The 15,347-nt window shown below is 40.0% G+C and overlaps 1 protein-coding gene across 1 annotated transcript; it reads right to left on the minus strand.

Moving 5' to 3' along the window:
* Positions 1-424: 424 nt before the first annotated feature.
* Positions 425-15,347, minus strand: LOC134618312 (macrophage mannose receptor 1-like). The gene is made up of 7 exons (XM_063463669.1): positions 15,164-15,347; positions 14,675-14,894; positions 14,223-14,561; positions 12,658-12,758; positions 11,720-11,846; positions 5,148-5,338; positions 425-544 (listed from the first exon to the last, which is right to left on the minus strand). The coding sequence occupies exons 1-7, from the start codon at positions 15,230-15,232 to the stop codon at positions 425-427; spliced, it is 1,167 nt and encodes a 388-aa protein (XP_063319739.1). The 5' UTR covers positions 15,233-15,347.

Genomic DNA, 15,347 nt, shown 5'->3' on the forward strand with positions numbered 1-15,347 from the left:
CATAAGAGCAGGGTGCAAGATGCTAGCAGGCAAGGCACATAACCGCACTAACGTGGCAAATCTCCGTTAGCAAGTTAGCGCGGGGGGCTGACCTGCTTTTGTGAAGAATGCGCCATCTTTGCGCAATCAGCTTCTAATTCTGTTTCTACTGCATCAAATACTCAGTGGCTGTCTGTAAATGGCAACAGTGCAAAACCGCATGTATTAAAATTACAGTGAACTGTCACCAAATACCCAGCAAACGTCCTGTGTTTTAAATGTTAACAGGTAAGAATAAAACTATGTAAAACTATGCAAAGATATCATAATTAGATTTGTGTTTTATTTGGATTATGGTATTCACACAAAGCATAGAATAATATGATAATATGGCACAATAGCACTTTAAAGGTCAAAGGAGAAAACAACATTTCTTGAACTATTTTCAGACGATGCTCTTCTTCTTCGTTTCCTCGTCCTTGAGGAAGACCGATCCATCTGACTGCTTCCTCCAGCTCAGTTTGACGTCTCCCTGTACTCCCTGCTCCTTCAGCTTCTGTTGAATCTGACACACAAAAATACTTTCCTAAATATTACTCAGACAATAATATACACTAAATTCTTCAGAAACTATTTTTAAGAGAAGATATTTAAATTTGCAGTAATATTTCACAAGAGAGTTGATGACTAATAATAATGTCTAATAAAACTACAAAAGCATATGAGATTGGTCCAAATATTGGAAATGAAATATATGAAAAAGTTATTATAATGTGTGATAACCTCCCCCCCCCCCCCAAAAAAAAAAAAACCCCAAAAACAATCCCAGATGTAAATCTGGCGCAGCTACTCTTAAAGGAGGACTGTTTGAACACCTTGTACTTTTCAGACTCTGGTTACTACTTTTAGATTGCTCTTTGCAAGCGTCGTACTGACCACGTGTACTTTTATATCTGTGACTTCAGTGGATCTTAAACTTGCACTCGTTGATTAAATCGAACCTCATTTTCATAACCAGGACTACAACAAGCTACAAACCAGAGATTAAACAGGATCATGGTCCTAACCTGAGGCATTTGGCTTGAACACTGTGGGTTGATGAGTTTCACAGTACTCAAAGGATTACTCCCCACAGCTTCATCTGCCAGGATGAAACAGACTGAGACTCATGGTTCTTACATATAGTCTAACTGAGAACTCAAAACCTGACTCAGCCTAACATACATGAGCTGAAGGAGTCAAGGATGGAACCACGGTCCTTCCTTAGACGTGATCCCCCAAAAATGGAGTTGCGACTTTAACATCCTGAGGTGTCTGTGCAAACAATCATGACAAAACATTTTGTGTAGACAACTTTAATACACAGATGAAGTCATCTTTAATATTCAGTGTTTTGAATATTGAAGAAAAATGTATTTATATGCTGTAATAAAGCACTTGTTTAGTGATCAAGTAGAAGTAATACACTGCTTTAAGTTTGATTTGAGAAAAATTCTTGTTTCTATATTGTTTTGAAGCAGATACAGTAGACTGGCAGTTTCAGTGACACATCATGAGGACAGACCCAGAAGTAGTGAGAGTCTTAGGTTGCTCACACAGTCGTGCAACTGAATCCAGCCAGATTGTTAGATTCACATTCAGTGTTGTGATAAAGCTGCAATTCAGTGAGAGCTTCAATTTTTAAATACATGCACACATACACATGTAGATGTACGTATGTCTAATCTCTCTCTCTCATATATAATAATAAATAAACATGACTTGCCTGGTTCAGCATGGCTTCCATCACATCAGGTTGGGTCAGATCCAGACCGGAGTTCATCAGATTCACTCTCACCACTTCCTCGTAAACAGGTGCTTTTAAAATAAGAACAAATTTTTACATCCTTCATCAGCTCTATAGCTTTCACTTGCATTTTCATATTCTGCTTTTAAATACATAATTTACTTGCAATAAAACACTTATGAGTGCCAAAATCTCAGATTAACCTTCCTGGTTTGTTGTTTGCTGTTTTAATTTTATATATAAGCGACAACCAGAAAACAGAAATGGCCCATTTGTTATGACCCACCCTGTCATACTAATATTCACAGTAATATTACAGTGTTCACTTCAAACCTCTGCGTGTAGCATAAACAACAATATAAGGTGGAACACAGCGCATCTCTTTAGAAAAATAACTACACAGTAAATAGGGCTGGGTGTCGTCACTGATTTCTATAATCGATTCGATTCCGATTCAATTTTGATTCAGTCAGAAATATTATAATTCTGATCATTTATCAGTACATATCCATATTTTTATATCTATGTATAAAAACAAAGCTGACACTGTGAGACTTCATCAGAGGCATCACAGCAGATGCCTTTGTGTCAAAGTAACTGAGGATAAAATACAGAAAACCATGAGCAAAGTTACAGAGGTTTTGTTAGAGACAGAGCGTTTTACAATTTGACATAATTTTAAAACGTTTACATTTCTATGCTATTAAACAGCAGAAATGAGGCTTTCTTGTTAAAGGTCATTTTTGAAAAAACAAAACAAAACAAAACAAAGGCCAACAGCACTGAACACAACGGTAGATGCAGCTTCCATCACAACACTGAATATGGATCTAAGCATCTGGCAGAATAAACTGTGTGGCCACTTGAGGTTTCTGGGTGACAAAATGTGAAACCACCAGTTAGGAGCTCACTGTACAGGACTATTTTCTCACATACAGTTACTTTCACATATTGAGCAGCTGCCACCACAACAGTGGATGTACAGCAAGGACCTTTTACCTACAACCTGCTCTATTTACATTAGGGTGTAATTTGTAAATTGTGACCAATAGCAGCTCATCTTTCAGCCAGTAAATGCTTACCAACATTGCAAACAAACTCCTTCTTTGAGTCACAATTCCAGTCCTCCCATTTTGCATTGTCTTCAAAGTTTGCTGCCACACAAGGCTCTGCTCCATTGTTGTTATTGGGTTCATTTGTTTTCCAATATGTAAATGAGGGTTTACTTCCATCTGTCCACTTCCAGGACTCTCTGAAAAGGCCAATCCACACCCTTAGCCCTGTAGGTACCAGGTTGTCTATCTTCTGGTTCTCTGTCATGCTCCTCACACTGGCCAGGTCTGTGTAATGAAGTCTGCAGTAGCTCTGGGCGTTCGTCCATGACACTATACTGTTAATGTAGACAAATGTCCTAGTCGACCCTGAAAACAGACCATACTCAAGTGCTGTGTACAACCATAAATGCATTTGTAAGTCTAAACAATTAGGCCGTTGTTGAAACATCAATAAAAGCTCGGCAACAAAAATTAAGAACATGACCTGCTCTGTTGAAAATCCTCACCTCTGTTATCAGAGCAGACGAATCTGTACATATTCCCACAAGGGGCATCAAACCATAGTCCATCAAGCATATATACGCAGTATTCTATAATCCATCGGTTATCTGGTTGTCCAGGTGACCAGTTTCTGAACTCAGCCTCACTGTTTTCTGACATTGGCCACCTCCAGCTGTTCACGTCATCATACAGCCCGATCCAGACTCTCTGAAAGCACCAGTGGGTTTGTTTCATTAGACATAAAATATATGAGTTAGGCTGTCAGACGATCAGTAAGCACTGATATATACATTATAAAACATTTCATATTTGGTGATATTTTGTAATTTAGTTCTTTAATTTTTTTCCATATTTATTTATAAAGATTAATAGGGCTTTGGAGCGTGATGTCACGGGAGCGGGGCCACGCCCCCTCCCGCCATGACAGTAGGCCAAGGAAAGCACACGGAAGCGTCAGCTATGGTTCGTACGTGCTGTGTTGCAACGTTAGATCACACGATAAGGAAGGCAAGAAGCTGGAAAATGGGCTCTCTTTTCATCGTTTCCCCTCCTGGAGGCAACGGGAGGGATCTCATGTATCCGATATTACTAAACGAAGACGTCAGGCTTGGATTGCAGCGGTCAGACGAGCGGATATCGAGTTCTCTGCCATCCCCAATTTTTTGTTGGTTTGCTCGCGGCATTTTCTTTCCGGTGAGTTCTAAATAAATTCATATCTCTCTTAATAGGCTTTTCGTGTTATTTTGAATGCGCTGAGGTCATAGATAATTAGATAAACATCCTAATGTGTGATGCTGCAGAACCACGTCATGTTGACGGAGTAGCGTATTATTTGGCATTATTGCAGGCAAACCAGCATATGAAATATGAAACAGAAAAGTATGTTTATTTTTTTTATTCAAGATCTGTTGACATGTACTTAGCAAGTACATACACATGAAATGCAAACTATTTACATGGCAACGCACAGCTGGCAACCTCTGGCTGTATCTTGGTCATATGGTCAACGTACTCACAAATTGGAGGCTTAAAAACGGCCAAATCTTGTACCCAACCGTTTGTGAATTAGATGTGCGCCTCCAGGAATTTATAATTCCGAAAATGATTCTCCGTGTATGCGCTGACTCCACAGACAAGTTACGCGAAGATATCGGGATAGGACAACGGCGGTAGGCTGTCTGGGTTTCCACTCCACTGCCTTTTTTCATACGGGTCCACATTACCGATGCACGCTATTTTTTCCAATGTACCGTTTCTTGGCGTCTGGGCGCAGTCGGTCGCGATACAGCCCTTTGTCTTTTGCGTTGATTTTAAGCATGGTTCTGGCAGTCCTGCTATCAACACAGTGTGTTTGTTTTGATTTGTGGCCTTCTGACATGGCGCCGCGATCCCACAATGCACTGCGGCATGACGTCAACTCCAAAGCCCTATACAAATTAAGAAAATCTCAATTAATTTGTAGATTTTTGCATCACAATTTTTCTGTCAAAAAGATTTTCCACTTGACAAACATTATATTCAAATATTTGGAAGTTCACCAGATCCTAACACTAACCTTATTCAGTTCAATTCAAAATGGTTCATAATAATTCAGTTTTATTTTTATAAAAGCAAATCACAACAACTGTTGCCTCGATGTGCTTTATTATACTGTAAAGTCAGATCCTGCAACAATCAGATGACCCCATGTGAGCGCTTGGCAACAGTGAGAAAAGTGATCTTTCAAGCAAGTATAAAGTTTAAATATAGTTCAGTACCATAATTCAAATAATGTACAAAAACTTAAAGTCCTACTGTCACAAAAAAAAGCCAGAAAATTAATTTACATTGCCGTATTCCATGGTGGTCATTTTGCTTAAATCTACTGTGCTGTTCAGCATCTGCACATCCTCCATATCTTCTATAGTAGCCAGGTCTGTGTATTTGTCTCTGCAGTAACTCAGCGCTTCAGTCCAGTTCTTCAGCTCATAAACAAACTGGTAGTGATGTTTAACATCTGAGGCGACGGCACACAGGCCTGCAAACACAGTAAATAAATGAGTTTAGCCTCACTGGTACATTTCTGTGTAATCTATTATTTTGGCAGAAAATTTGTGTCAGTAGTAAATATAAAGCACTAATGCATCATCTTTTTCATTTCTGTGAAGAAAAACAATGAAAGGGGAAGTCCCTTAGAGCTACAGTAATAATCTTCATCACAAGGATCACACTTAAATATGATGATGGAAACGTAATAATTCAGACTTGCCTGATGCCGCTATGATGAACAGAGCTTTTTCCATTCTTGTATGTTCCCTGCTTTCTCCTTTGGTCCGACTGTTGTGAAATGACTTCTCATCTTCATCTTCATGCAAAATGAATATGCAAGTTACTTCCAAGGAGGCTATGGATGCATGTGTGTGTGCAGAAGTCAATTCAAAACAAGTCAAATCAGTTTTCCTTACAGTCATTCATTTGCATGAGGGCGTCCTAGCTAATTAGGACATAAAGGAAACCTACTTACACCTCCATCTAGAAAAACATGGAAGGAACAGAAGTAATAAGATTTATAGATATTTTGAGATTCGGAAATTTCAGTGAGTGCTGAAAGGTGTAAACAGGTGTTGGAGAAACATCTCCAACAGCTCCATGTAGACATGTTTCTCAGGAAGGCCTTCATGTTTGAGCAGGACGATGGTAAAAAGCAGACTGCATCTATTCCAGCAGCACAGCTTCACAGGAGAAGAGCCCGGCTGCTGACCTGTCCCTGCGTTTTTAGACCTGGGGTACCACACCACACCATCTTTATTTATAAAGCACTTTAACATAAAACCAAGGTTCACGAAGTCCTGTACATATAAAAATAGCATAAACAAACAACAACAACAAAATAAATAATTTAATAACTAAAATAAAACATGTTTTAAAAATAAGTCATATTGTCATTTACGTGAAAAGGGAAAGACCATCTCTGAATGGAGGAGGGGGCCTAAGGGTACATCTGTCACCATCTTTCAATGCTGTGATTGCAGTCATTCCCCAACTCTCTGTGACTGGAACTCATGATTATTGATCAGTGGTTGTTGATCAATGGTCATAGCAATTTGCATATTAATGATGAAAGAACTGAGCTCCCAGAAATTTCACCTCTCATCCGAGAAGCTTGAACTGAAGAAGCTTCTCGGAGGGGAGGCGAAACGTCTTCAAGCAACTTAAAGAAGTCCAGATGCTTTTCTTTCCAAGCTCTGTAGACTACGATGACCTGGATGACTGAGAACACAGATATACTCTTAAGTATTTGGATATACATGATGGATAATATTTGATAATATCCTTTTGGAGGAAAATAAGTTAATGAGCTTGCTGCCCACTTGTTTCCACACTCCTGAGGAATAACAGTAAATGCGGCAGGCTTACACTCACTGAACTTGCTAGCTGGACAGGGAGTCTCTCTCAACGATCCAGCGTCGAGGAGAGCTCAGCTACACTACTAAGTAGCTCCCCCGATGATCAGCTGATCAGCAGATCAGCAGCAGGTGTGTGAGAGGGAAACCAGGGACACAAGCAATGTTCCCTCTAATTTTTCATGTGTCTGAGCGAACACACAAACTCCCTGAGCGGTCCCTTGGACCACTGTGAGCAACATCAGACGTGTGCACTGTGGTCACGCCAGCATCGAATCCATCCAAGTTACATGGCTTATTAAAATAATCAAATTACAGCATTTACATTTATGTTAGACTACTTTTAATTAACTGCTTTAGTCCACTTACAATGAAAATGTAAAAAAAATCTTGTTCATGACCTGTGTAGTATGTTAACACTATTGGAAGTAAAAATAACTTGAACTCCAATTTTGAAAACAAAACTTTTGTTTCTTTTCTTTTTTTTCTTTTTATAAAGCTCTGACTTGTATTCTGACTCTGAGTCTGTGGTCTGGGAGAGAGTCCTGTAACTCTCTGTCTGCAAAATACAGTAAATAATGACCAATGCTGGGCAATTAATTATATAGTTACTTCTTCAAAAAGTAACTCAGTTTTGCAAACAACAAAGTTTTTTTGCAGCTGTTTACCTAAAAATGCAGCCAAGGTGTTTTTTTAAACAAACATTTCAAACTATTTACAGAACAATCAGCTGTTCTGCATCAAATTTGATGTCACACAAATTATTTGTGCCACTCCAAAAAATAATTTCTGTCCACTATGAGATAAAGGAGAACAACAGCCTGATACCTGCAGGCCTGACAACAGGAGATGTATCACTGCTGTAACACCTGTAACATTCAGCAGTCGCCTCATTGTTCTGACACACACAACAAAACTATTGACTACACTACACACTAACTACACACTAACTACACACTAACTACACAAGATTTGCGCTAAACGTCTCAAATCTCTCACATCTCAAAACACCGCCGTCACTCCTAAAACTTCCCCCTGTTTCTTAACAACTAAATGCCATGTTTTGATTGGTCGACATGGTACATTTTTCGACCAATGGGAAAGGGTGGGGGTGTTTTGGTTTTGTTTTTGCTCACAGGTGGAGAGCGCTTTCGAGCGTTTTCCTTATAAAACGCCGTTTTTACCGTTTCTTCCCGCAGTAAATATAAACAACGATAGTATTCAGGAAGAAAACCAAACATTGCAGATATTTTTATCATAACTCTGGTTTTACGTGGCCTATCAACACAATTTAAAAACTGGTATAAAGTCCACACTTTTCCCGTCAGTTGTTCCGTCTGTCCTGCTCACATCTCCAATGGTTGTACACGTTGTCATTAACGTGGCTTCACTCCACATCAGCCACGCCGCTTTGCTAGCTAAAACACCGGTGTCGGCACATAAGTACGCTGTCATAGCCTGTCAACCACGCTGATTAGCTGCGTATATACAAATGTGAATCACATCATTGGCTGGACTATAGGATAAGGTGGCATCGTTCTAATCCCATACGGGAGCAGCCAGTCACTTACTGACTAACACTGCAAAACAGAATTGTTAAAGTATTTTTTTTCAATTTCAATTCAGGTTAGATTTTTTTTGTTTTTTTGGCGCGCAACGAAAATTTTCTGTGCGCAGAGACCGTGCCAGTTGCGCACGCGCACAGTTTAGAGGGAACATTGGAACACCCCAGCAACATATGAACAAGTCCAAAAATGATCATGGACCCTGGGTCATCAGATGTTAGAGATACAATAACGTTGCTGCTGTAAATTAACATTTTGTTATATTTGAAATATCAATGTAATATAATCGGTTTCTTAATGTATTTTCTTTAAAATACAGTGTGTGTTTTAATATCATAATTATAATAATCCATAATCATTTGGACATGCATATTAGATAGTTTTTAGTGAAATATAAGCCCTCCAGAAAGGCAGGAAAAGCCCTGTAACAGAGCTACAGACCCATGACACCCTCGCTGTCAAAGAATCATTTCAGCAAGCAAAGAAAGACACAACTCAAACATGTATATACATGGGTGATCTCAGTGGAGACTCACACTGAGACATCAGTTCCCTCTTTATTTATACACTGCTCCTTCCTAAAATATGTCAGGTCGGTGCCCCTTGTGTGTAAAACAACTCCTTACAAGGTGATAAGCATGAAACATTCTCAAACTGTTAAAAATAGTAACCGGTCAAGCTTATCTCAGCAAACTCAGCAAGGGTGGAGGCACCTGTGGCATTCTCTCATGCAAGCTTTGTCATGAAACACAGTAAAATAGGAGATTTAAATGAAGCTAAACAACTAGGGATTTTTAACTACAATAGAGCAGAATACATATAAAAATCCTTTAACACTCGCCCAGTTAGCTTGCAGCTAACCGTGTTCTTTGTGAGCTCGTCCCGGCTCGTAACCAGCCCGCATTGGCTAATGATCATCATGTGACTCACAGCATACATTTAGCACCAATAATTAGCATGCTTTTATTTACTGTAGAAACACAATTTTCCTCTGAATACATGCAAACTGAAGTGCATGTATAACCACTGCAGCCAAGAAGAGTGCCTGACGAGCCCAGTTGTAAGTAAGCTATTAAGACTCGACTGTACACTGTGTTCGTGTTTTCCTCCGAAACAATAAGTTCCGTTGGAGCAGCCTTTCAACGCCTCTCTCTGTCTCTCGCTAGCAAAGTTGACCCAGACAACAAAGTAGTTGCTTTCAACTCTTGGCTCTTGACGGAGGCGGTTGCACTTTTTCCCTCTCCCTTATCTTTCCTGCTTGGCTTCTGGCTGATTGGAGCTGGCTTATCAAAGAACAAGAAGCAGCTACAGCTGTTCAAAATCCCACAAGGCTGGCCGAAATGATTGGTAAATGGCGTGTATTTGTATAGCGCTTTACTTAGTCCCTAAGGATCCCAAAGCGCTTTACACTACATTCATCTACCCATCCACACACTGGTGATGGCAAGCTACATTGTAGCCACAGCCACCCTGGTGCGCACTGACAGAGGCGAGGCTGCCGGACACTGGCGCCACCGGGCCCTCTGACCACCACCAGTAGGGAATGGGTGAAGTGTCTTGCCCAAGGACACAACAACCGAGACTGTCCGAGCCGGGGCTCGAACCGGCAACCTTCCGATTACAAGACGAACTGTCAACTCTTGAGCCATGTCACCCCATTGATGATGGGCAGGGCTGTGTGTACTCAAGACTGTGTTTGTTGAACACAATATGGATAAGATCTTGAAGAAGAACAACGGGAATTGAGAGACCTGGTGACCAGTGACGGACATTAGACCAACTGTAAAATTGGAAGCAGTTTGTTTGCACTAACCAAAACAACTACCATCTTCATCTCATCCCCCCACCCCCCGGCGCCAGCTGGATGCTCAAGGCAAAAGGTGACGGGAACAACAAAATTCTCCCTTAGATAATAAGACTGTTTGTTGTGACTCTCTCCCCCCTCATTCAAGGCCACCCGAGTCGACCGAAAAGTGTCGACTGAAGGGACACTTTATGTCGACTGAACACGGAACACACACCCCTCCAAACGCCTTCGAAGCTTATGTCTTCTATATTGTGAGATGTGATGATTCATGTGCTGAGGTGGTTTTTTCTGTTCTCAAACTGATCTCCCTGTTGGAGCTCAGTCTGGGGGGAGTTCTTTTTTTCTCCTCGTCTTTCCTCATGTTGTGCATTTTCCATTGTTATACCTCTCTGACCTGTCTTCCCCATGTAATGTTGTGTAATGTATGTATGGTCGGAAGGGTAAGATGGCGCTGGCAAAAGGTCGGCAGCCTTAACCCAATTTCCTTCAGGGTCAACCTTCTGGATCAATAAAGTTTTATTGAATTGAATTGAATTGAACTGAAGTAAAGCTAGTTTTCGGCTACGAGCCCGACATGAACCCGACGTATTAGCCAGAGGTCCCTTTACTACAGTTTGGAGCCGCGGACCTGTTTTATATACGCGCGGAATAGTTTTTTATACGAGATCGCTGCAAAAAGTGCAGCCTCATTTATATTAAGATTTAAACATCTAGTAACCTTCAGTAATAGTAATAAATCACACAGCAATAGTACATTCATGTAGTTGCTATTTTCCCCTTAATAATAAACACCAGAAACTGCATTTATTTTTACTTGTGTTATCTTTATCTAATATTTAAATTTGTTTGATGATCTGAAATAAAATGTGCAAAAAATGAGGAAATCGTGAACAGAGCAAACATTTTTTCACACCACTGTATACGAAACAAGAAAACACCGGCATCAACAGTGAAACACAGAGAACAGAGAGACACAATCAGAGACACGGGGAAGACAAAAATTACAACTAGCACTACAGATAAAATCAAATGTGTGAAATAACACAAGATGTTACAAACACTGAACTCATCAACATATTGTAAAAAGAACCAGAGACTCAGTATCATGAAAACTGGATGAAAATACAATAAACACAAAAATTAAATGTCACAAGATAAATAACAATGAAAACAACTAAATAGAAACTATCTTAACGCACACTCAGTCATGCAGGTAATGTTGATTCTGCTCTTTTGGACGCAGCGTTTGGAGTGAGAGAACCGCTTCATCGCTCATCCAGGACACTTCTTCAGTCTCCGAAAATGTGACGTCCAGATGAATAGAACTAACTTTCCAGCTCGAAACAGAATCTCAAACTTGAAAATATTAAATAAAACACGACTAATACCCCAAATGAGAAACTCTCAAATAAAATCTTAGACTTTCTTTTTTCTGTTTGTAAAATCATCAGTCTGGGCTTCCCTCACTGACGCATCACAAACGAGTAGCTAAAAACAGCTGTTCCACTTAAAATGTTTGATGTTTAATTTCACGTAGCATCAAATGTGACACTTTTTTAATTGATATAGTCACAAACATTAGAGGGTAAAAAAATCATAACAATTTTAAAAAGTATAAAGAATGAAAATTCTTTACAGACTACTCTTGACTTTTCGAGCTTCCTTCTTTGTTTGCTTCTCATCCTTGTGGAAAACCTCCCCACCTGGCTGCGTCCTCCAGCTCAGGCTGATGTCTGCATTTACTCCCTGGTCCTTCAGCTTCTGTTTAAGCTGCAACACAAAAAACATGTTTGCCTGAATATCACTCAGAAAAACGTCTCCAGCTATATCCTGCATATTTTACTCAGCTGATTTGAAGGGATAATATCATTTAATTAGAATTCAAATATAATTTACACTGCATATACTGCTGTCTCTTTGTGGGTAGTGACATCACAGGCACATAAATTACTTAACTGGAGGGCGATTTGAGGCCCACACAGTTTGGCTGAGCAATCATGGTGGCTACTCTAGAGGTGGAGAACTCCTGTAGGTGGCACCAGTGGAGCAATAGATATCCATGTCATACTGCATCTGTGTGCCAGCAGCAGGGAGGAAAGCCCTCCACAGGGTTATTACCACCACTCGGATGCTCTCTACCCCCCCCCCCCCCCCCCCCCAGACTAAGATCCTTCCCACCCTGAACCTCTCCCAAACTTCTCAGGACATTAAAAACAAAGATGACAGTAGTTATAGCTTTTAGTTAAAAACTAAGTGCTGGTGGAAGTTTGCAGTTGTTTAAATAAAGACTGCATGCAACAAATGTCCATAGGAGGTGAAATGTGTTATGTTATCTGTGCTTTTTTTAATGGAATATTTTCTGGTTACTTGCATGTTTGAGTTGTTTTTGTTTCACAGAGAAGCATTTTCAAAGTTTTTCACTTTGTAGATCATAAAACTGGCTGGTTTTGGACATTTTTCAGATGGGTGTCTACACCAGTGTCTACACCACATGTGTAGGTGTAGTGTTGTTTCAGAAAGTCAAAACAGAGTGCTGAAAAAGATGAAAAGGAAACACAAAGTAAAAATCTAAATGATCTGCCTGTTTCAGCACGTCTTCGATCACAGCAGGGTCATTCAGGTCCACACTGGAGTTTTTCACCAGCCCCAGTCTCACTACATGCTTGCTGCGAGCACGTACTTCTGTAAATGAAAGAAAATAATGGTTAGGGTTAGCCGATGAGGAGCAGAGAGTACATGCTGTTGTTTTTTCACTGAAAGGTGCTATCATCTCCAAACTGTACAAAAGTGGACGTGAAACTCTACATGTATAAAGGCTAATTGACATCATGGAGCCCTGCTCCCCAAAGATGACATAGATGTAACACTGTGAAGCTGGGTTTTAGAAACAAGTAGTTAAAGCTTTTAAAACATGTTTAACGCCCTCTTCTGTCAGTACAGGACCTGACATTACCAGGTTGGTTGGTTGCTGCTAAAAGTCTTACATTAGTCTATATTAGCTAACTAATAACAGGAAAATAAGGAGATTACTAAAAGTCAGTTAAAGTTTTTTAGTAGTCTCAATTAGTTTTATGTAAAGAACCGAGGATAAACTGTCCACTTTTACTCTCTGTTTCATAAGCAGTCAGTGGTTTATTTGTCGTTTGGCTAGCTGCACTAAAACTGGAAATCCAGCTGTTAGCTGTAATGTTCGGGTTTGCAAAGCACTTTATGAATGAGGACTGTGTGGAGTATTAACCCCGATTCTTTGATCCCCATGATAGAACAGAGAAAACCCGACTCATAGTGATCAAAACATTTTATATTTCTTTTATTCAATCATCTTCCAGAAGAGAGAGTCCTGCACAGCCCCAAAAGCCAGTTGCAGAAACTCTAACATTTGAAGCTCAAGATATGTCTCATGTAGTGTTATTTTTGTACTTCAGACGTCACACACAGTTTCTTTACAAACAAACTCCTTCTACTCAGTTCCTCTTTTCTGTGTCTGATTTATTAATATACCTGTGCACTAAAACTTCCTGTGCAGCTTGCAATAACTTCCCCTTTCTGAGGTCTGTTGCCAAGGCAACCTATCACCCTTTGACCTAGTTCTTCTGGTTTATAAAGGCCTACACATAAAGCAATATAATCAGCAAATAAGCACTAAGTATATATATATTAAATACATGACAGGAGGAGAGCCTCTTGGAGCCAGTTTACAACATCACAGGTTACTACATGCACATCACACCACAAACATAACTGTGTTTCTTGTTCTTTAGTTAGCTAAAGTAAACTAATGCAAGTCTACTGACTGCAACCAAACAGCCAACCCGGTGATGTCACGTTACGTTGTGACAGAAGATGGCGCTAGACATGGTTTTAAAACTTTAACTTTATGCAGCTGACAGACAGTTGAATCTGTGTCAGTGTTTGAGAGCAGGGCTCCATGACGTACATTAGACTTTATACATATATGTGTATATATTCATGCACACTTTAAAGGTTTCACTTCCTGGAATTTTGTTACATTTTTCAATGCAGCCTGCAGAACAGTTACTGTACAGGTTTGTCATTTTTGCACAAACAGAGGCACAACGACGCTGCCCTGTCTCTGCAAAGTCGAGCTAAATGACAAGACTGACAGGATAGCATAGGCTAGCTTACCGCTGTAGCAAACAAATGCTCTCTTATAATCACAGTTCCAGTCTTCCCATTTTCCTTCCATTTCAAAGTATGCTGACACACACATCTCCTTGAGAAAATTGTTGTTTGGTTCTTTTGTTTTCCAGTATCTAAACGAGGAGTTGGATCCGTCTGTCCACTTCCAGGAGTCTCTGAAAAGGCCGATCCAGGCTTTTTTTCCTGTGGGTATCAGCTCCTTTATCTTCTGGTTCTCTGACATGTTTCTCACACTGGCCAGGTCTGTGTAATTAGCTCTGCAGAAGCGCTGGGCGTCCGTCCATGTCATCATGTTTTTGATGAAGACAAATGTCACATCTGACTCTGAAAATAATAGAAACAATAAACATGAAAGCAAATAGAAGCAGAGTCAGGAAAAAAAAATCACAGAAAAACCCTGTATTTTTGAATGATTCTGTATTACTTAAAGTCCTCACCTGTGATGTAAATACAGACTACATTAGAGACGGCATCACAGTCTCTGTCATTCCATACTCCGCTGTCAAACATCTCTGCACAACATTCAATGCCTTTATCGTTATTTGGTTCTCCAGGTGACCAATTTCTGAACTCAGGTTCGTCATCTTTATAGAAACCTGTGTCGTCCATCGACCACCTCCAGCTGTTCACGTCGTTGTACAAGCCGATCCAGGCTCGCTGTGTTTCATTGGGCAAAGGTGTGACATAAAGAACATGAACTGAACTGTTGGCCCAATAATACAATGTAAATTCGAGCTCTAAGGTCTTAAAAGGTTTAAAATGTACAAACAAAAATAATTTTTCTCACACACACGAAATACAGAATTTTACTTTACGGGCACCTTCTGATTTTCACATTACAAATTTCATGTGGATACCTTGACCATCATGAGCACCTTATATAATTATTAAAAGCAATGTTAAGGAGAAAAGAAAAGTTTATTTACATTGCTGTATTCTGAGTATTTCATTTTTTCCAAGTCTGCCATGTTGTTCAGAGTCTTCACATCCTCCATGCTTTCTATTGCAGCCAGGTCTGTGTAATACTGTCTGCAGTGATGCTGTGCTTCAGTCCAGTTCTTCTGCTCATAAACAAAATGGTACTGACGCTGAGCACTTGAGGAAACAGCC

This window comes from Pelmatolapia mariae, linkage group LG20 (assembly GCF_036321145.2).
Source record: "Pelmatolapia mariae isolate MD_Pm_ZW linkage group LG20, Pm_UMD_F_2, whole genome shotgun sequence".
NCBI lineage: Eukaryota > Metazoa > Chordata > Actinopteri > Cichliformes > Cichlidae > Pelmatolapia > Pelmatolapia mariae.